The sequence below is a fragment of the Ictidomys tridecemlineatus genome, chromosome 5 (assembly GCF_052094955.1).
Source record: "Ictidomys tridecemlineatus isolate mIctTri1 chromosome 5, mIctTri1.hap1, whole genome shotgun sequence".
Taxonomy (NCBI): Eukaryota; Metazoa; Chordata; class Mammalia; order Rodentia; family Sciuridae; genus Ictidomys; species Ictidomys tridecemlineatus.
The window spans coordinates 65,960,953-65,984,242 of NC_135481.1; the positions used below are offsets into that span (position 1 = coordinate 65,960,953).

At 39.6% G+C, this 23,290-nt stretch overlaps 1 protein-coding gene across 8 annotated transcripts in view; it reads left to right on the forward strand.

Moving 5' to 3' along the window:
- Trim9 (tripartite motif containing 9) overlaps positions 1–21,886 on the forward strand; it is a 102,244-nt gene extending 80,358 nt beyond the window's left edge. The window contains exons 8-13 of one of the 8 annotated variants that reach the window (XM_021724849.3): positions 11,095–11,283; positions 13,813–13,854; positions 14,267–14,290; positions 15,123–15,426; positions 17,708–17,870; positions 19,827–21,886. In XM_021724849.3, the coding sequence (XP_021580524.2) occupies positions 11,095–11,283; positions 13,813–13,854; positions 14,267–14,290; positions 15,123–15,426; positions 17,708–17,870; positions 19,827–19,889 (785 nt within the window). In that variant the 3' untranslated portion in view covers positions 19,890–21,886. Of the gene's footprint in view, positions 1–152; positions 10,089–11,094; positions 11,284–13,812; positions 13,855–14,266; positions 14,291–15,122; positions 15,427–17,707; positions 17,871–19,826 lie in introns of those variants that run through there. The other 7 variants (XM_021724850.3, XM_005322857.4, XM_021724851.3 and 4 more) reach the window with 7 other exon arrangements.
- The last annotated feature ends 1,404 nt before the right edge of the window (positions 21,887–23,290 follow it).

A 23,290-nucleotide genomic window follows, 5' to 3' on the forward strand; every position in this document is an offset into this window, starting at 1 on the left:
TACTCATAATACATCGTGGGAATTCTACTATTCTGCTAAAATCAGTTATTAGCATAACAGCCTGAGTGCTTCTTTCATCCTGCAGAAGGATGTAATTTCGTAGTTTCTTTTAATGTTCATGAGATTATGGTGTCTAATTTAATAAATTACAGGATTTGGAACTGCGATCCTTGGTACCACAGTCACAGAATCGGGGGTCAATTTCTAAATGAAACTAATGGAACCAGTTCTCTTCCAACAAAGAAACTGTACTGTAGAAATTAATTTCCTCCATGAATTTTATATATTGTATACAAATATAAGGTATGTATCTGAATACAAAGCAGACGCTATCATCATGTAGATATCAGTGTTCTCTGTTACTGCACAGAAGTGACTTTCTCATGATGAAATAAAGTTCACACACATACTTTCTCCATAACTTTGGTTTGTTCTATTTGTTTCTCCCTCTCTGTAATTCATTCAAAAAGACTTAGAAAGCAAGAAAAATATAGTGGATAGTTAAATTTAAAAAATTTTTTGTTCAATCTGTTACAATAGATAAAGCCCTTTACAGTTAATTATGTCATTTTTGTTTCTAGAAAAAATGAGAAAAAAATGCTATCAACAAATTTTGATACATTCATTGCACTTGTACTTTATTTATGTTATTTCCTACTTTTCCTGGAAAGTTTGCTTTAGAGATTCATCATGTTTGCTTATATGGGGGGGGATGGTTCATTTTGGCTTTCTACTATAACAAAATCTTTCACATTCTTCTTAACAAGAATCAACCCTTTTCCAAAGTTCAAAACACAAAGTGTGAATGTGAAACGAGTACAATTACATTTGTGATAGCAAGCATAATTTGAGATTACATGTATTTAGTCTGAGGTTTAAATCATTTGTCTCTAAAACCCTGAACTGTCACAAAACCTTCTGCTGTCCTAAAGGTAACATTACACAGAGGAGATCAAATGTCTACATTACTATGTATTCTTACCATTTTTTTCCCCTCAAAAGAAAATTTACCTATCTATCTGTCTGTTTCTCTATCTCTCTGTGTTGGGCATGATTGTTAAGTGCCCATTCTGTGCTACACTGTGGTATAGAGTCTTTAGCAGATGGTACTCCTGCTCTGTGGAGCTTACAGACTAGTAAGAGAGACAGGCCTTAAGGAAATAAACACACAAATAGGTCACAAGCTTACAAATTTTGATGAGCATTGTAGAAAAGAAAAGGAAGTCATGATTTTTTATTTTTTATTTTTATACTGGCCAAAAAACAATGTAATTCAGTAGAAATGAAATGTGCTATTATAAGATAAAAGGAAAGGAAAATGTGTTATTTGTGTGAGTTCAAGTTTGGCTGGTTCCTGAAAGCAAATTCCTGGGGAAGTATCTAAGACAGCCATTAAAATATGGCCAGTCCCAGAACTAAACCAAATCACCCTGACTTAAGAAGAAATATAACTGTAAGCAATTTAGAATTTTAAAGCAATTTTTAAAATAAGGCCCACAAACTTGGTTGTGTAGAATTTTACAGTAATTCATTTGATACCGTCATGGCTATGTCACAGTCCTTGAAACCATCTGCAAAAGAGTGCCTGCTGAAAACCTTGTGTACCGAGGCCTTCTTGATACACAGTGTTCTGAGGCTCATTCGGTGTGACAGACTACACTCCCACCAAAAATAACCAGGCAAGGCTGAGTGCAGGATAGGACACTTTCTGTTTATTTTTCTCTAATTGCCTTCTGCCTATCTAAGCAGACTGACTGAACCTTTTTCTTGTTTTAATCTGCAGACAAGAAATAAAAGGATGGTAATATTCATGGGACTCAAATAACTCACTGAGCCTATTAACTGGCTGAAAAAAAATTAAGTCCCTGAGATTCAAGTCCCTGAGATTTTCCCTGAAATCTCAGGGACTTAATTTTTTTTCACTCAGCCCCTCAAAACCGGGGAATTGCTTCTGGAAGCCTCCTCTCCAGAATTAAAGAATTTACCCTCCCCAGTCCTTTAAGGAAAGTAAAACATGGAGGATTGCAATATGTGTACTTCAACACTGACCTCTCTGTAGAGATTTTCCTTGGACAGATTCTTTGAAAGTGGAATTACTAGATCAGAGAGTCTGAACATTTTTGAAGCCCTTGATCTGTATTTGCAAATTGCTTTCCAAATAGTTTTACTCTAGGAATGTGTGAAACATTCCATTTTAGTATATCACCTTAATTCTACTAATTGGGGTTTAATTTCAATTAACAAAGTCCTCTAAAAAAAAAAAGATGTTTCCAAAAGTGTTTTTACTATATATTTTCATAGAAATACTATTCTGATTGTTTGACATCTAATAGCTACATGAAATAAGTCACGACATACTACAGGGCAAATTAATGTGATCTAAAGGGAAAGAGAATTCCCAGGTAGAGGGGATACCAGTATGCAAAGCAAAGCTTCAAAAATCTGCCTTGCACTGACACAAGATGATATTTGGTCATTCAGAACTTTAATGGAGCACCTCTGTTATGTCAGGTAAATAAGCTGGGCCCCAGGATCACAGGAAAGCATGAAGCAGGGCATGTGCCTTAGAATTCAGGAGCCTTACTGCTCCTCCAAATTCTGTGACACCTTACCTTACTCAGATCAGGGGAGGGATTCAGATATTAACCATGGACACAGAGGTTTAGGCATATTACTGAACTGCCTCAGAGTAGATAGAAAAAAGAAATCACTGTTGTTGTGGTGGTTGTTGTTGTTGTTGTTGTTTTCTGTTGGACCTGATAGTGAAATGTGTAATTAATAGTTTTTATATAATTCCACTGCTGTATCTCAGTCTCCCTAAAATATCTGGGGCTTTCACATCCCTGTAATTTTTCATAGACTCTTTCCATGGAAGTTCTCAGAACTACCATGCCATTCACCTTGCTTAGAACTAAGATCTTCACCCTACAATTTAGTTGCTATCCTGCAATCAAACAGTAAAAACAATGTCTCCAAAATTGGGGAAGAGAAGAAAAAAGGACACAAAGTTCAGGTTTATTTATTCTTAGTTTATGCACAATTCCACTGAGCTCATTGGCCGATTTGTTAAGACCACAGCAAACTAAAAGCCTCACATTGGAACAGAGACAGGGAGTTGTTATAGAAGTTAATTTTGGCAGCATTGATCAAGGAAAGTGACTGGAAGAAACTTAGAAAAGACCCCCCAAAAAAATCAAAAGAGAGCATTCTGTGCCAAATGTTCTGATTAAGAAAGTCAGAAATATTTCTATCTGAAACATTTAAAAGCTAGTATGTTCTCTGGAACCCTCAGTAGTGGATATAGGGCGTATCACAGAAGGTCTTATGGAATTACAACATGAAATAAGCTGAAAAAAACTATTACCTTAAACCCTTCTTCATTTTGCATCAAGCTGCTGAGAATTTCTTCATTGTTCATCTGAAGATTCCATGAAGAATGATAGCTATGTAAGAGTCAGAAAATATTTTTAGTTTGCTGAAACTCAATGGAATGACTATATAAAAACTATTCATTCCATGTTTCACTGTAAGATCCAACAGAAAAAGTGGGGGGGGGGGATTTTTTTCATCCACCATAATGCAGTTAAATAGACTACAGACTACACTTCCACACGCATTGCTAATGTCTGAACCTCTCTCCTGCTCTGTTACTACAACATTCCAGATCTACCCTATGTATTGTCTTCTGCTATAACAAACTTAATGGCTTTAAAACAACACAAATTTATTATTAACAACACAAATTCATTAGCTGGAAGTCAGATTTCTATGGGGCCAAAAGTGAGGTGTGAGCCAGATTGTGTTCCTCAGGAAGTTCTAGGGGAGCCTTTGTTTTCTTGCCTTTTGCAGCTTCTAGAAGCCATTGCGTTTCTTGGCTCTTGTCCCTTTTCCTGTCTTAAGAACCAGCATCATAACATCTTCCAGTCGCTCCCTTACTCTGACCCTCCTGGTTTCTTTATAGAAGGAAACTTGTGCTTCCTTGGGCCCACCTGGCTAACCCAGCATACTCCCCTTATCTCAAGATCTTTAATTCAGGCACACCTGAAAAATTTTTTTGCTATGAAAGATAATACTTTCAGAGGTTTCTGGGGACTAGGATATGGACATTTTGGGGTGGGCCATTATTCAGTCTGCTATACCCTATGAAGGAGGTATCATGATTATTATTATCCTACTCTCCATATGGGCAAACCGAGCTTTGGTAAGGTTAGGTAACATTTCAAACCCACTTCTTTTAGCTTCCAATGCCTGGCTCAGCATGCTGTGGTGCTGACATTAGAAACGTGCTATTTTCATTTAACCAAAAGGAAAAAAAAAAAAAAGAGGGGGGTGGAAACTACCCTAACTCTGTCTGTTAGGTATCTAAAAACATCCTGTCAAAGCGAAGCCACCCTGAGTAGCTGCCTTGTGTACTTAACCAGGAAGCCAGAAATAGGTCTTGAATATTTTCAAAAAGTTATGTTAGGCTTTTGTCAAAAGAACAACATTTCCTGATTTGAGACAGAGACATGGAAGGGGCCATTATTCTCAGCATAACATCTGGACTCCTCCTGAGCCCCTGTGCCGGTTTCCATGTCTCTGTCCTTTCTCCAGCCCCCTTCTACTCCAGGTGAACAGTTCACCTTAGAGAGGCTCTTCTCCCCAAGTGGTGCCATGGATGCTCCTGGCTAGCAGTGATGAGTCACTATTTTAAAGGTAATGTCAGAGGCACATCTTTGAGGTCTTCGAAAGCTACAACCAGATGAGATCTGGGGCTTGGAGCCCTGCTCGGGTCGAAAACACAGAGCTATTTATTCACAAAAGGCTTCTTTACCCTCAGATCTCAACTGGAAAGAAAAACAGATAGAAGGAAATCAGTGAGAATCATGCTTTAGGTAAGGCTATAAACTCTAGCATTAACCAGCAAATACAAGCCTAGGACACTGAAGAGTGCCCCCAAGCATCCTTAGTCAAATGTCCACAGTAGCCATCACCCAATATTTTCCAGGATTGTTTTAAATGTCTTTCTCCTTGATTAGACTCTCCCATCAAAGGAAACCAGTCAGAAAATAATGATATAGGCAGAATATAGATTGCTGCTTCCATTTTTTTTGGAATGCCTAATGGCTTCATCTGACCAGTATCTCTTTGCAGGTATAATTTTATAGTGATTTTAATCCAACGTAAGTACCACACTTTGAAACCCTAATGTACTGAGGCCTCCTCTCCCCCCAAGAAGTTGTAATCTTGTAAGGGAAGAAGAGCCTCTCAGAAGATCAACAACAAGGAACACCTCAGCCCACTTACTCCTGTGGCCAGAATTCTAAAGGGAGGAGGTGACGCATTTGTTTAAAGGGGGGTGGTGCTGCATTTGTCCTTTGTCCCTAACCACACTGGTCCACTGAACACTTTTTAGAGAGAAAAAGATTCATCCTTAATATATTCAGGTGTGTAGCTGCTATCAGATAATCTACACAAACCTTGGTTACCTTGAGACCATTGAAATGGACCCTATGGTCTGTGGCATAAACTTTACCTTTTGTGAACTTCCAAGTCACAGAAGAGCAACAACAGGGTTTTTTCAACCCAAATTTTACCTACCATAAATTGATCCTGCTATAGTCTAAATTCCATCCCACCACAACTACCAGTGTGACCTGGGTATTCCCTTGGCCTCTCTGGACATCAATTTTCTCATCTGTAAAACTAGGAACTTGGAACAGATGACCTCTAAATTCTTTGCAGTTAGTACCTTTGGGGCTTGTCTCTTTAAAATTGCTGTGGAAAGCTGTTAACTATTCCAGAGAATACTATGAAGAGATATTAGATACTTCCAAGGGTTTTTGTGGGTCTTACAGTTCTACCTATGACACCAGAAGTTCAACACTGTAGCAGATAGTGAATAAAGGATCATATAAGGAAAAGTAAATGGCTCACTGAGCATCTGGGCCTCTCCAAAAATAATTAAGTTAAGGGACGGGGTTGTGGCTCAGCGGTACAGCGCTTGCCTAGCACGTGGAGGGTGCTGGGTTTGATCCTCAGCATCACATAAAAATAAAATAAAGTTATGGCGTCCAACTACAACTAAAACAAAATATTAAAAATATTAAGTTAAAAGAACATTAATTTCTAGAACAAAAGCCTAAAGGTAGATCAATCATACCTGACCAAATTTGGGTAAATTTTGCAAAATGAAAGTCATAATGATAGGTTTCACACACAGAGAGAGACTTTGTTCCTTTTAGTTTTGACAACATACATGATATCCCAAGAAATTTCCTGAAATTTTTCCACAGGACTGTAGTGGATCCAGACTCTATATTTGGTTCTAGGGCATATGTTTGACAATCGACATTCTGAGGAACAGCTGAGTCCTTTGGAATCTTGGATATCTAATTGAAATATAGGAATTTTCAGTTCTCCTAATGATAGTTCCTGATAAATAATGCCATGGCATTCTAAATTAGAGTGATGAGGTACACAACCATCCTAGGCATAGCAAAGGCTGTTTTATTCTTTTAAAAGGAGGCTTTCAAAACAGATTTGTTTTTCACTTCTCAACTGCAATTAATGCCACACTTAAGAAAGCTTAAAATACCACCTTTTGTTATAAATTATGTACCACTTGGACATAAATTGTGACTTTGGTTGCTTATTAGGTCATTGAAGAAAACCCAACCTCCTTCTCCATTCATTTCTTTTGTCTCTTAAAATCTTCCCAACAAAAGGAAATTATTTTACAGCTGGCTTATAACTGAACTGAAACTCATCTTTAACACCCTTTGTACAATTCTTAGTGACATGTCTTGCTTTACTGTGCTCTAAAATACAACCACCATGTCGAACCAGGGCCCAAGGGCTGCTTGGTTATGAAGCTGTTCACTATCAGACAGGACACCTTGGGGATTCCACTAGAACACAAAGAAACCTGAATTCGCATACACTGTCATAAGAAACCTCTGTCAGTGTGCTTTTCCTCTTTGAGTCCCAAAAATAATACCTTAAAGACTGTACTTTATATTTTTATATTATTCTACACCTGTAGAAATCTTTCATACTCTGTACATGTTGGTCTAGAAATGCCACCCCTAGAAGTATAAAAACCAATCAATAATAAATAACACAGATTCTCTATATTATTATTCTTATAATCAGCTCTTCTGCCAGCTTCATGTACACCAATTGCTCAATTCTAATACAATGTCTAGCACATGATATGTGTTCAATAAGTGTCAGCTAATGAACAATTCAAAGAACTATACAAGCCAGGCACAGTGACACATGACTATAATCCCAGTGATTTGGGAGGCTGAAATAAGAGAGTCACAAATTCAAGGCCAACTTCAACAATTTAGTGAGGCCTTATGTAACTTAGTAAGATCCTGTCTCAAAATAAAAAATAGAAAGTACTAGGGATGCAGCTCAGTGGTAAAACATCACTGGGTTCAACCCCCAGTATAATCAATCAACCAATAAGTAAACAGGAGAACTAACTACACAATGAGCCAAGCAGAGTACACCGCCTAGATATTCTTTTTTCTCCTTGACCCAAAGCCAGTAAAGAGTACACGTGATCCCCCAGCCGATCTTTATTTTCATAATTCTCGAATGCTTCTTTTAAACAGAAGTCTCTGCCATTAGCTAGGTCTCTGCTCCATAATCCAGCCAACCCCAGGTGAGAAGGGAAAGAAGTCCAGAGAACAGCAAGAGAAAAATGATGGTCATTGTCAGAGTAGAGGAAAGCACATCTTGACACATTTTCAGTCCCCACCTGAGAGTCTCTACATTCAGTCACTGGCATACTGTTTTCCACTCTACTTTCCCACTAAACTGCTTTCACTCGGCGTAGCTCTTCAGCCTGGCAGGATCACTGCATGTAATGATAAGATATTAGCAATCTATTAGGGAGTTACTTGTCTTTCTCTGGAGATCCTATAAGCCAAAAAATCATCATCATCATCATCATCATCATCATCATCCTGAATAATAGCTGTGACCTGAAACATAGCTTCATATTCTACAAAAAATAACCTCATTCTTCTTTGTTTTGACTAATAAAATATTAATGACTAAGAAACTTTTTCCGTATCTCACTAGTTGTATTTTGAAGGGGAAGTGAGAACGTGAGATATACTTTCTTCTTGCATCCCATGGGGATAACAGAATACACACTAGATTAGTTCTGCATATGTTAAATATGACTTATCTGTGATTTGGCTAAGCCAGGTTGTGGCAATACCATTCTCAATATTATCATATTGTCTTTGATTCATGCCTTTCCACATGCTCAGAGAGGTATGACCAGGAACGTGAAGGGTCTGAAATCCATACATAGAAGAACAGTTGGAAATAGACCACGCTTTAGCTCAGAAAAGGGAAAATTTAAAGAGGAGTGGTAGCTTGCCTCAAATACTTGAAGAACTATTAATCTGTTCCATATGGCCCTAGATGGTAGTGCTACAATTGGGGGGGGGCAGAGTTTCCCAAGGAATACATCCACGCAATACAAGCACTAACTACAGATTAGAGAAAGCTGGCTGGAGGTGACATTTCTTATCCGAGGGCACTTCAAGGGAAGCATGATGGTTCCTTCTCAAATGTTGAGATGAGGGTCTTCCTTCTGAGACTTGCAATCTAAGATAACGTGAAGTGGCATAGGTGACCTGAAGGCAACTGATCAAACACTTGCACATGTGCCCATGTCCATGAGGAGCAGTGTGAAGGGAGAAGTGCCTGTCTAGTCTGGCTGGAACCAGGTGGACAGTGTTCTCCTAATTCATTTGGAAAGTTCTCATGGCAAGGCAGAATGATGATGATGATGACGGTGGTGGTGGTAGTGGTGGTGGTGGTGATATAGAAGCAACTTGGAAGAACTGGGTAAGAATTAAGATGTCAGGAATGGGAGGCCCTAGTTGGGGAGGATTTAAAAACCTCAAAAAATAAAAATGGAATGTTTAGGTGTCATGGATACTAAATGTTTTCCTGAGCAGAGGGAAGAGTCCAAAAGTAAGAGGAGTCAAGGAAAATTGGGTCATTGATAAACAATGGATCCACAAAAAAGGATAAGACAATAATCATTTGAGTGTCAAGTTGTTAATCCCAGGAGTAGCCATAGCTACCGTCAGCCCCCACCCCACAAAGTGGTGCCTGGTGCTGAAAGTAGAAAAGGTGAGTATGATTCAGGATGGTCATATGCTTCCCCAGTTCTGGATTCTGTACCCATCTTGTCATGGGTTTACAGATAATTGCTTGAGGATTCAAAATGCTCCAAAATTCATCTTACCACGTACGCATTTTCCCTTAATTTTGAAGCAAGAAGTATTTTCAATATAATGAATTGAGAGTCATTTCAAGGAAATTCTTTTTAATACAAAATCTTTTACATGCTGGGGTTGTGGCTCAGTGTAGAGAGCTTACCTAGCATGGGTAAGACACTGGGTTGGATTATCACCAATGCATACAAGTAAATAAAATAAAAATAAAGTTCATCCACAACTTATATATATATATCTTTTACTGATAAAATTATAGCTGTAAAGGCCCTATCTCATTAAAAGCCCATGTCTATTGGTGGTGCTATATTATAGTTCAAATCTTTCCCATTAAACTTAGAGGGTAATTTCCCCCCTTAAGTTGATTATAACATAATTGATTTTTATAGATAATAATTTTTGATGTATCATATCTGAACAAAGAAAGGATTTTATATGCCAATTCATCCGAATCATATGAAGGCTAGGTAGAAGTTTTGGAAACATAAAGCCTTAACTCCATAAATAGCAATTCCTTTTCTCTGAGATCTGGTTTATACTTAGAAAAAAAAAAAACTTGCCCTAAGGATAATTTTAAAGTATAGAAAGCTAACTTTAATATTGTGAGTTCAGAAATGAAAATGAAACTGCTTCTTGGCAGTATTAGAACTTGCCAACACCCTTGTTCTGAGTTCCTCAAATAGGATCACGTTGGTCCCACACACACTGCAGTTATTTTTGCCTAAACATGCACAGAGTAGCATTTTGACAGGAAAAGGGCGTGCCCAAAGAGGGGCTGCTAACAGACTCAAGCCAGAAAAGCATTCCCAGTAACACCTGCTGGCCACCAAAACAAAATTATTTTTTCAAAAGATGAAAGTTCCCTTGGGGTTTTGGACACAGTGTCTAACTTTCATGTCCTGAATTTTTTCTGTTAAACTGAGTGTTAAGAAGGCTCCAATTGGTGAATGATTCATTTCTGACAAAACCATATCACTGCATAGATAGCTATTGTTTGACAAGTGAAAGAAATTGTTTTACTTAGTAGAGAAGCTAACTCACAACTCTAAAGTCAGACCAAGTAATTGATTAAGTTCTTACTCTGGTATAATGATCTTCAATACCAGACAGGACTATTTGAAAAGAAACAGAGACACTTTACACCAATGCACCTCCCCAATGCCCATAGCTATTTATAATTAGAGAACCAGAGAAGGTCAATGATGTTCAATGATGTTGAATAGGATTCCAAAGCAAAGGTAAGACTCCTCCCAGGTTACTTGTTGGGCCCTCTCTTAGGTCACCCCACATTTCCTCTCCTATTGAAAGATCAAGCCTTCAGTGTGCTATTATAGAAATCATCTCATCCATCCAGAAATGGGAAAAGACACATTAGCAGAGAAAGGAGGAAATACGAAACAGTTTGTAAAACTTATTGTCTCCTAAGTTAGAAACACTTTAAGAGATTTTTATTGAATACCCAGTAATTTGTTGGGGTAGCTGAAGCTGATAAAGTAATAATCTCCTCTTGATCAACAGTGGGTAAAATTGACCTTTGAAGTTTCTGAATTCAACTCTAAAAATATTTAATTTAAAGGAAACCTCCCAAAAGACTTTTTCTACCACCAAAAATTGGGGGAAATGAAAAAATTGTTAGTGATGTGAGAGGGCCTTGAGTCTAGGTCTTGGGTCCTGACCTGCTGAGAATTTCCTGCCAGCCAGCAGATACCTCAGCTTTGTTAATGTCTGCATGTGGCACCCTACAGGACAGATGAGGCTTGTATGAATGCATTGTTAAGACAGGTCTTGGGGAACCACAGGTAGCAGATTTCTGATCTCTAGTTTGCATTGATCTTACATTTAGACACAGACTCAGAAGAACAGACCCTCCCTTTTCCAGTGCCTTCGGAAAGATTGCCGCTCCGTAGAATGAGTCCTTTCTCCTCCACCCTTAATCTACAACCCAGCTTCCCCGGGAGATCCTACTTTGATTTCCGATCCTCACCCCACCAGCTGAGTTTGCATTCTTCTTTACAGTCTCTCAATACATCGGGTGAGCTGAGCTGTCAGACCTTTCCTCTTGATCTCTGTGCCTTGAAGGCATCTCTGAAATACCTGTTTTGTTCTTGCCATTCATGTGCGTGGTGAGGGGGATGAGCTAGTCTCTGTGTCTGTGGCCTGCTTCCAGTGTGAGGATCATTTGGATGATGGAGCTTTGTGGCGTTCTTGTTTGTGTGGCGAAAGGACCAACCATGGAGCTGTGATCCGTGTGTGATGGCATTGGAAAGTGATGAGTGAAGTTGTTCTTTTTGCACAAGCTGGTAGCACCATGGATAACTTGCTGTCATCACATGCAGTGGCATAGCACGGCACAGGCGCTGGCTGAGTGGAGGCCGCAGTAGTAGCTGAGAGGTTTGCAACCCTTCTGTATCCAGGAAACCAGCTGTGTCTGGGAGACTGGATCAGTGCATCCAGCCTGGAGTGGTCTGATTAAACATAGACTCAAGAGATCTTTATTGACAAAATCAAATAAAAAGTGAAAACATGCCCACAGCAGAATGCATCGTACAAAGCAGGCAAACCAGAGAGCAGAGAGTGAAAGTATTTTCTGCAAAAGCCTGTATTCACTGGCCAGACAGCGGGCTCACGGCTGTTTTCCTAGCAAAGGGCAGGGACCACCACTGGCTGAATTAGAAATCCTTAACTCCTAATGCTCGATGCCCAAAGACCCAAAGCAATTCAAAAGTTCAGCCTCTGGGGAGTTTCCCTGGTTGTGACACAGGGCTTATGGTTGATTTCAGGGAAGCTAGACTTGTGTTACTTTGCAATGAGCTACGTCTAGCAAATAGAATCTTAAAATATCTACAAATGCAGACCTATTTGATCTCTTCAGGACTATATTGTAATCATGGATACACATGATGCACATTTCACATTTCCAAAGGTTTCTTTTGGCTTTTATTTTTATTCTTTTGGCTCATCCCACATCCTGGAATGAAGAAGGCCACAGCATGACAGTGCAAAAAGGATGCAGGGACTTCAAGCTCTCTTGAAAATGATGTTTTTCTTTGTGCTTTTGCGTTTCTTATTGTTTCTCTGTGCACTACTGGCTTTCCGACATGCTTTGTTATGGAACTCTCTTCACTTGTGTCTAATGTAATGAAATATTGTTATAGTCTTTGTAATGTATATTGTCTCAAGAATAAAATGAAATGTGGGTTTGGGGATATTTGACAGGTGTATTTAACAGCATTGTTCTAGTTGTATTGTGGAATCTTGAATGTATGTGTTTAAAGTAGTGTAAAAAGATTTCAGAATGTTCGTTTCAAAAAATGATTTGCAAAAGGCATGATTCATTTAAAAATCGGTAAAGCCCTGGTCAGATTCTACAAATTTATTTCCAAAGCTGGAAATAAAATTCAATTTTAAAACTCTGAATGTTCCACACTCACTGTGCTCTAACCCAGGAGTAGGAATCTAAGTGATAGTCAGTAGAAACCAAACATAAAAACCAGGCTGAGTGAAGTTAGCTAACCCAAAGTTAGGTCATAATCTTTACATTTTGTTTTTTAATTCAGTCCTTTTCTTCAGTAAGTTGCTTTTCTAATTGTTGTAAATTCTTGTAAGTCAGTGAATTATCCTTTAGTTGTTTTAAAAAGTGGCATGTAAGGACCTTACTAATTGGAAAAATAAAATTTATCCCGTAGTGCTCATCAAGACTACGTTTTCTAAATTAGTCCCTAACACCACTGGAAATTATAAATCACACACCTTTGAACACTTTAAGACTAAACAGCCTTCCTCCGTCTCCACACAACTCCTCATTTAGTGGGGGTTTGCAAACCTTTAGGAAGGGGACAGTTGAAAAAATTCCCCAGGTGACTCCACTGTCTGAGATCACTCCCACTCCCATCCTCCCTGCTCCTCTCCCTCAGGGACAACTACCGATGTAACAAAGCAATCTACAAAAAGAGCATTAAATGTGGGTATTACTACCAGTCAGACCAGCTGTTTGTAGTCTATGTAACATTTTCAGATTTTTGTTTTTAAAACATTCAGTTCACACCATTATTACTTATCAGATGCATTAACATATGGATTACATGACACATTTAGTTATAGACATACCATTGAACTTGGGCCTAAGTCAAAAGAAAGACTTTGGGGCATATCCAGAGTTAGAAATGCACACAATAATGCTAAGAGAGCACAGCTTCGATAAGATCCAATAATTTCTCCATTTTGATTGGGCATATTTTTCTCATATTTTTCTCAGTCAACCTTCTTAGTATGAAAATTCAGTGGACAAGATTGAACTTGAAAGATGATGAAAATTTAAGCTCCAGGATTTAGAATCAATTGGAGAAGACTTTATTAAAGAGTAAAAAGATGTACTTTTCATTTGAAAGAGCAGAGAAGCAATTTTTACCCAGCAAAGACAATGAACACAAAAAGGGCTTAGTTTTTTCATGAATCAGGCCTCTGGTGACTCCATGCAGTCGGTGCTTTTTAAATGTGTACAAATATTTTTTATCAACCTGGCTGTTGTTTCATAGCTTTGATGTGTAGTATCTCTTTATAGGATGCAATTTTGAGACACAGTCTGCACCTTACTCTCAATTAGGCAAGTATACCTATTGTAATTGTTATCTTTGACTTATGTGACTGGTATGCTCAATTTCCTTCACAAAATAAATGGCAGCAGCTTATTTTATGTCAATAAAATTGTCTAATTGTCTTCTCACCCCTTTATGAGTTTTTCAAATTCTTAGCGAAATGGAAAAAAAATCTGGATTTTTAATGTTATATCTCGAAGCTTACTTTCCCCCCAGTTCTCTTATGCATCAGTGCAAAGCACTCTTTATGAGCATTAAATGTGGGTACTGCTACAAGTCAGACCAGCTGTTTGTAGTATTTGTAACATTTTCAGTGGATCCCTTTGTGGTATTAGTCTATCAAAAGAGACATGTTTTCTTATCAATGTCAATTTTGCTTCCTATTTCTCTCCCCCATGCCTTTCATTGGAATGACAACAGTTGACATTAAAAAGCTGTTGGCAGGTATGGAATAACCTTGTTCTATTACCAGTAGCAAAGACTGAAATGCATGTGAGGTGGCTCACAGGTTCAATAAGTCAGCAATTTCATCTCGCTGTAGTGTGTTATTTGTAGGCAGCATTTAGAATTTGGGGTATGCAATGTATACAAAGACGTCCTTCTATCTGTGCTTAATGCCCAAACTGCCTACTGCTCCAGCAGAACAGAGTACATATTAGTTTTAGGAGTAGTACATTTTCTAGTTAGGAAGGAAGAAACCTGTCCTATATTCAAGTCACAATCATCCGTGAAAATTAGTTTATGTTGCTTATAGCCTCACAGCTTCTGAGCGGGCAGGAAAACCAAGAAAATTTTCAAAACAACTAGACATTAGCACTTCTGCCTAAGGGCTATTTCCTGATTTCATTCAGTGTGTTTTATCCCTCCTCCATCCAGGATTCTAGATCTAGCCTCCCCGCCTCAGGGGTTACACAGGCACCTTAGTGCATCCCCTCTCCCTTTATGTCTCTGGTGCACTGTTCTGCCAGTCACCAGAGGAAGGGACTTGCACCTTCCAAACTCGATGCTACTTCACTCCCGGATCACCCAGTTGGGAGTGCAGTCTGCGCCAGGTAACCCCTGCTGAATCGGTCGTGTGTCCTCCATCTGCTTCTGGTGCAGAGTACCAACTCCCAGGATGTGCCCCTGTCTGCTCACTTATGGCCCCTCTGGCCCCGGACACCTCCTTCCTGCATGGCAGCATGAAAACTTGACACGATGCTCCTCACCCACCCAGGGGTGTGTTTCAGACTGTGAGATCTGCCTTAATAACCCAATTCCTTTCTGTTGTTCTCAGTGGCCTGGTTTGCTTTCGACCCTGGCTCTGCGCACTCGGACATCATCTTCTCCAATGACAACCTGACAGTGACCTGTAGTAGCTATGATGACCGGGTGGTCCTGGGGAAGACTGGCTTCTCCAAGGGAGTTCACTATTGGGAGCTAACGATAGATCGCTATGACAACCACCCGGATCCTGCCTTTGGCGTAGCTCGCATGGATGTGATGAAGGATGTGATGTTAGGAAAGGACGACAAAGCTTGGGCAATGTATGTGGACAATAACCGGAGCTGGTTCATGCACAACAACTCGCACACCAACAGGTACCCTGCAGCCCCAAACCAAGCCTTCTTCACGTTGGCTTCTGGTCACTGATGAGAACCCTGGTCCAAAGACCTGTTACATAGGTGACATTAAGAAAGGGACAGTAGTTTTCATTAAGTTACAGAAGAGATCCATTACTCTAAGCTATGTCCATCTTGTAGGTGGACGTTTTTTGCATAATAATAATAATAGACATGTGCAGTTTTTTTAGCCTTTTATTGCTATGTTACACCCAGGACTAGGAACTAGAGTCCCTAGGGAGATCCACTGTAGAAAAACAATGCAGGATTCTAAAACCCAGGCCTATGACTTACCAGAAAAGTGCTTCCAGACAAAGTAATATTTGTTTTTCCCTATGTGGGTTTGCATAGGCTCCAAGTTAGTAAAAAAAAAAAAAAAAAAAAAAAAAAAATCCATACAGGAGTATTTAATCTGAAGATTAAATGAGACATAAAAAATTGCCTAACCGTGGAGGCACCAGAAAATAAAAGCCATTGTTCTTATTATTATCAATACTACTCCAAATAGAAGCAATGCATTGTACAAAATCTTCTTGATGCCAATTTGGGGAGCTTTGTTCTAAGACTTTCTTATTATTGTATGAATTCAGAGCACCCAGTTGCTAAAGAAGGAGAAGTTAGTGAGCTCCTTAAGGTTTTCCTCTATTGCCAAAATATAGATAACTAGAAACCCAAAAACCCCTGAGTTTCTTTTTTCATTTGTTTGTGTTCTCTTCAAATGTAGTTTATCAAAAATTTCTGAGGCGAGAAGTGTCTTTCATGAACACTGGTTCACCTTAGTCTTAAAGATTCCTCAAGATACATTTGCATTGGTGTCTCTGGAAAAAAAAAATCCAGTTGCATTTGGTCAGACCAAAGGAAAAGCAGGTCAGGCAGTGGTGGGATGAACAGTCTCTACCATTTTAGCTTTTTCCTATATGTGCATCCCTGGCCCTTGTATTGTAGACAGTAGATTCCTAGGGCCTCCTGTTCTCTGGGATATTTTCAATATATCTCCATTTGGGTGTGTATCTTTCACTATCACTTGAAGTGAGCACATATACCATTTCAACTTGATATCAAATCCTATGGATGTATGCAGTTGTCTTCAGTGATTTACCTTTAAGGGAACTCTAACACTAGATTCCTGATGCTGTTACCTCTGTACCATGATTAGTATTTTTTTTTTTGAAGTGAAGGACTGAATAAGAACACAACCAACACACTATGCAGAGAAACACATTCTGAACACATGTGCCTGCATGCAAACTGCATGTCACTTGTGCTATCTGTGTTAAACCTGTGAATAACAAGATACAGCTTGTAAACCTGTCTTTTAATAGCTGTGTACAGTCTGTATTCTGCATGCAAGAGGAAATGAATTGTGTTTTTAAATTTCTGTGCTCTGCTGAGATGAGGATGAAGTTCAGTATTGCTAGGTTTCAAAAAGGAAGGGAAGACAAATCTGATCGCCCCTGTTTAATGGCATTTGGTGAAACCATCAATTGAAGCTAAGACACAATTCTTTGTAAAATTGGCATTGATATGCAGGTTCCATAAAATCACTGCATTTCCTGTATTGTAATTACCTCACTTTGCATGGAAGAATATTCTTAGATGTTGTCATTTTTCAGAGACCCTATAACTTCTTAATTCAAATTCAGCATGCCAAAAAAATATCATCTTTCTGGAAAGAGTTTTACTATTTAATGGGAAGCAGAAGGCCCCAAATTCAATTTCCCATGCATATGTTTTAGGTTCAACCTAACTGCGTCTTTATTTAGACTTTCATTAAGTCATTTTGTATTTAATGATGTTTAATTTCCACTATTTATGCAAAGTATGCAACATAGCCAGAATCTGAGCTCCGGCAGCCGAAAGACTATTGTTTCCCAGACCTTAGTGTTTTATTTTCTACTGCTGCAGCTCATGGTAGAGACCCTGATGAACAAGTTCACTCTCAGCAATGCAGAGCAACTCACATACTCCCATCAGGAGCTGATTCCTCCCCCGAGGGAGTGGACGTTGGTGGGAGACAAAAAGATCTTACTCCTTATACAGCATGGAATATGTACTGTACAATGATAGGTATACAGTATATCTGTGATATTTAAATTCTATGTGAAAGGAGGTGCTTACAGGAAAACTTGCTTTAAAAAGCTGGGAGGGAGGGAGGCAAAACCTATAAACAGGTGGCAACAGATTGGCTTAACCATACAAAAAGGGGAGCTTTTAGAATGATAACAAGCAAGTAAAACCCCATTTCTTTCTTTTCCCACAGAACGGAGGGAGGAATCACAAAAGGGGCCACCATTGGTGTCCTCCTCGACTTAAATAGAAAGACCTTGACATTTTTTATCAATGATGAACAGCAGGGTCCCATAGCATTTGAGAATGTGGAGGGCCTTTTCTTCCCTGCTGTCAGCCTAAACAGGAATGTGCAGGTAAGCCCCAAGCCCCTCTGGCGTAAGAACAGCTTCTTCTGGTTTCAGAGGCTGTCCCTGGGCTCAAGTCAAACCCCTAGAGCACAGAGCACAGGCATGGAGGAAAGCAGGAGAGAAGGGATCAGCACCACTAGTGGTGGAATTTCATACCAGTGTAATCCTTTCCTTATATTTTCAATTTAGTTAACAATGTGTGGCAAACTGAAATCTGTTTTGTTCTACACATGGTTTGCTCTAGTTTCATCTCTAAGTAGAAGTGAAAGCCTTTAACAACTAACACAAAACCAGATGAGATGACTTACACTGAGCTCCGTGAATGCCTGAGAAGAAGTGAAGATGTATGATTGAAGTACTCCTACACTTAGCAGAAAATACAAGCACTTTCTCTGCACTCCAGCTCTGCTAGGTGCTGTAGGAATAGAAACATCGAGGCTGCCTGGAACTCAGTGACTTAAGATTTATTGTAGACATAAAACAACAGGTTCTTCTCATTCAGTCATTCAGTAAAAATATATGGAGTGCTTTTAACATACCAGGCACTATTATTCATATCTGGTATACATCAGTGGGGGAAAAGAGCAGATAATGACCTTAACCTCCTAAAGTTCTGTTCCAGTTATAGAAAACAAACAATAAACAATAAGCACAATGACATTAATTATATGGTGGTTAGAAAGTAAAAAGTGTGATGGAGAAAAGGCTGGGTCAGGGGATCCAGAGTACTGGGACTTGGGGGGAGGGGAGCAGAGGGGTTTACAGTCTTAATGAGGATGGCCAGTGTAGGCTGGCCCTATTGCAATAACAGATGAAATGACCCTTACAGGGGTGGAGTGAGCTATGTGGAGAGTTCCATGGAGAAGAAACAGCCTTTGCAAAATCTCTATGGCATGAAGAGCCCAAATGGACAGGGAAGGGCAAAGAACCTGGTGGGTTGGGGCAGCAGGCCGCAGGAGAGGAGGATCAGAGCCATGCAGGGGTGGAGGCTGTGCACTGCCAGCCACTGTCAGGACTTGTGATCTCACCGTCCTCCTGAGCTGGGGCTCTCATTAACAACCGTCAGCAAATAGCTCCTTAAGATAGGACTTGAGAATCCTATCTTGAGACATTTTTAAAAATCAGTGTTGTCTATCAATATGAGCAGTAAAACTGATTGGAGCCCAGTGACTCCTGCCCTTCTTTTATTTATGCAAGTAGATGGAGTTTTCTGGGAGACTATAATCTAATCTTTCAGAGTTTATCTTCTACATAGGAAGAAAGAAAACTACAAATTTCCCTATAAGTAAATCTCAGAAGAAAAAAAAAAAACACTCAACGTTTTCAAATTTTCAGCCATTTCCCTTCCTACATGCTCTACAGGGGTTTCCAGGATTTTCTGAGTATCTTTAGATTAAAGACTCTTGGGTGGGGAAGCCAAGGACAAAAAGGAGGAAAAGATAGTACTGCATGAAATAGTTCTAGTCTTGCCCATGGAGGTTTGAGGCTGAACAGAAACTACGGCCATGTTTCTTCATAACTGGCAAACAATTGTCCATGCAATCCCAGAGAGGTTTATCCCCACCTGGAATAACTAGTAGGCTAGCGGTAAGGGAGGAGTCGTCTCTGCTGATCTGTCCTCTATCCATGGATTCAATGGTGCTCACTGAGGAGAAGCCAGTGGGTTTACTACCTGCAAATCAGTATCTTTTATCATAAGGTATACAGTCTCTCAGAATAAAAGAAGCAGGTGTCTGAGAACCAGATTATTAAATATCGTCAGAATTTGAGAGCCCCCCAAGATAGCCAGGCTGTTGCCACAGCTAGAATTCTGCTAAAATCCTCCTTACTGTCTACTGGAATCAACTGGAGAGAAACAGATAGACCCTTTTTTAAATTAATAGCACACCCACTGTGCACTGTGTTGGGGGGGAAGGGGTTAACCGCAATGTATTGCAGAACTCACAGTCTCTTTCCCACCAGGTCACACTTCACACTGGGCTCCCAGTCCCTGACTTCTACTCCAGCAGAGCATCCATAGCCTAAGGATGTGCTATGGAGGCACCAGCTGCCTGTTTCCTCTGCCTGAGAGAGAGAGAGAGAGCAAGTCAGCAAGGAGCTCCGCCAGCAGCGGCCAAGTTCAGAGTTGACAGAAGAGGGAGAAGGAGGAAAGAACAGCTGGTCCTCTAGAGCTCTGCCCCTTTCCCTCCAGCCTCTCCACCCTCGCCATGCCTGTGTGCGCTTCCACGTCTAGCAATCTAACCAACAAAGGACCTAGACAGCCCACCCTCACTTCCTTTCCGCTCCCAGGTTTTGCTTTTATTTAACTTAGTATTTTTATATAGGTGAGTTCACTCCATTTCTTTTCTGAACATGATATTGGTGACTTACAGAACTGGTACTGCCGAGAGAAAAATTCTCCTAATAACCTTTTTCTTAAGCTTTCAGTCAAACAATGAGGTTGTAGAAGGAGGTAGAGAAGAATGAGCTGAATTTAGAACTTTGCAGTTTACCTCCTAGAATGTTCTTGCCCTCATACCTCTCATGCAGTGCTAGGTCTGCATAGCTAACCTTTGAGAGGTGGGCAGAGTGAGTCTATCATGGAGAAGTTTTACTACCCATTGAAGCACAAAAATATCAACTACACAGGTTCACACCAGGGTAGGATCATTAGGATAGCCCAATCAGTAGGACAGGCCAGCAACCCTGGCCGCTATACAAACCTGGAAAGTCTCTAGACAGAGGCAGACCAGGGGATTTCATGATTTGATTCATTTATTTAATGCAAGTTTTTAATTGAGAAACTACTATGGACCAGGCACTGTTCCAGACACTAGAACCCTATGTTCTAGACACTGTGGAAACATGGGATGAACAGACAGGCATAGCCTCTGCCCCGTTGGAGCTTATATTCTAGTTGGGGAACAAAGTAAAAATTAAATAATTACAAATTGTCTTAAGTATCAGAAAGGAAGTAGACAAAAGTCAAAGAGCCTTATCAGGAAGGTCTTTCAGGCTCCCTAGATGATGCTAAAAACCCACACATTCTGGCCATCACACCAGGAATGTACCAACTCAATGCCTTTTCAACTGCCCTCTTTTAATTATGTCCTGCTGCTACTCATCACAGAGCCCTTCTTTGGTAGAAATGACGTCATCATCCTTAGATACCAAGCCTTAAAAACGGTTAAGAAATAAATGGTGAGCAGAGGGCAGAAGGCCCATGCTCGGTAATGGGGGATCTTAAGTTGCGGTCCACAGCATTCACACTCTCAGGATAAACATCTACCTGTGTGCTACCTGTGCCTATTACAAACGAAAACTCCAACCACTCTGCTGCCATCCACAGCCCGACTTTCTGGGGTAGTTCAAATAATGTTTGGATAAGATTTTTGCTACTAGTTGTTACTAGGACTGATGGCAGAATAATAAGGCTTATTACTTCTATAGAGGGAGACACTTACCCTTCAGATTCTTTAGTTTGACATGAAGTTGTAGAAAATGTAGGACCTGGAGGAAAAAGGTCGAGTTGGTTGTCTAAATATTTTCCAGCGAGCCAAGAATATCACCATGAAAAAATTAAAAAACAGGAATAACAAACAGAAGGGGAAAAGGTAAGAAGGGAAAGCTAATAAAGTCTTGGCAAAAGGTAATATATGTAAATAGCTACTTTACTATTATTTACTTTTGTGCTTCTTTTACTTAGATTATTTCTATCAGTTATAATGTTTTTCTAATTGGAAGCTAATTTATTGAACGGGTGCTATCCTATCTATCGGTCTTGGTTTTCCATGGCTACACAAACACTGTTGCAGGACAACACTGGTTTGATATTTGATTTGTGCTCCAATGAGACTCGATGGCTGGGCCGCTGTAGACTCATAGTTGTTCTCATTCTTTATTAAATTCATCCTGCTAATTAGATTTCTAGTGGCTCCTAACACGTAGTTTACACTGAATTGCAATGATAGATGCATATGGCTACTGTACTAGAAAAAAAATCATTTCCTGTGCCAATAAATGATTTTTATGAAAGCACAAAATGTCTCTGTAGAATTTCTTAGTTTTTATTTATTTGGGTTATAATTCACCTTTGTTGGGACAATATTTCTTCAGTAAAGTGTAACTGGAAAATCCAAAGCTCTTGAAAGCACATGCTCTCCACTGTCTTCCCTCATGAGCCTGCATCACCCCCAGGCTCACTCATTCCTGAACCTTAGTTGGATGTGACAGGTCCACAGTTCAGCTGTGTTGGGGGTCTGCCTCCCAGCACTGGGGACCTATTTTAACAAACGTGCTTCTAAAAGAGCCACAGGCTTGTGCTGCAAAACATCAAGTCACTAACTTGGTCAAATCTGGTTCCTGGAGCATTTTCTAGAAGAGCTAATTGTTTTTAAATGATGGTGCAATTGTTTTTAAATAATAACTTTTCGATCTCTCTTACATTGTTAGTCTCCCTCTTTGATAAACTGTTTCTTATTAAAAGAAAACATGACTTAAAAGTACATCATCTGGGGCTGGGGATGTGGCTCAAGTGGTAGCACGCTCGCCTGGCATGCGTGTGGTCCGGGTTCGATCCTCAGCACCACATACAAACAAAGATGTTGTGTCCGCCGAAAACTAAAAAATAAATATTAAAAAATTCTCTCTCTCTCTCTCTCTCTCTCTCTCTCTCTCTCTCTCTCTCTCTCTCTCTCTCTCTCCCTCCCTCCCTCCTTCCCTCCCTTCCTCTCCTATCTCTCTCTCTGTTTTAAAAAAAAAAAAAAAGTACATCATCTAGACTATAATCTCAGCAGACAGGACACATTGGTAACAGTACTCTCTGTCCATCCCAGTTTCTGCATAGCCCTCTCTCCTTACACCTAACTGGAAGAGATTTTTCTTCTTCCTCTATTTGTCCTCTCTCCTCCCAGTTTTCTTCTCCTCCATTCACTACCTAATGGAACTCATCAGCCATTTTTTGTTTTATCATGGTCCTAATATTAATGAACATTTTGACCCTCAGCATTTCCTTATAGGAATGATTAAAGAGTGATTTGCAAAAAAAAAGAAAAATCCAATTTTATGGAACTGACCTCCTATTTTTTCTGCCTCTAAAGTGTGCATTCATCTTTTGCCTATCAATTTGACTCACAGATAAGAAAGAAGGGCTTGCTATTGAATCAAGACTTCCAGTTAGAATCACGGGAACTATAATAATTAAAGATGTTCTCAGATCACACTACCTCACAATTTATAGGAACATGCTAAAGACACATTCATGCACATATTCTCAAATATATGTGCTAGTTACTTCCACCAACCCTGGTGTTTAGGGAGCCATGAATCTGACATAATACATCACACACAACTAAGGCTACCTAAATCCTATATTTATTTAAAGAACCAGATTTTTAGATAAACATGGAATTGGGAGTACTAAATGTGAATGAACAACAAAAGCACCC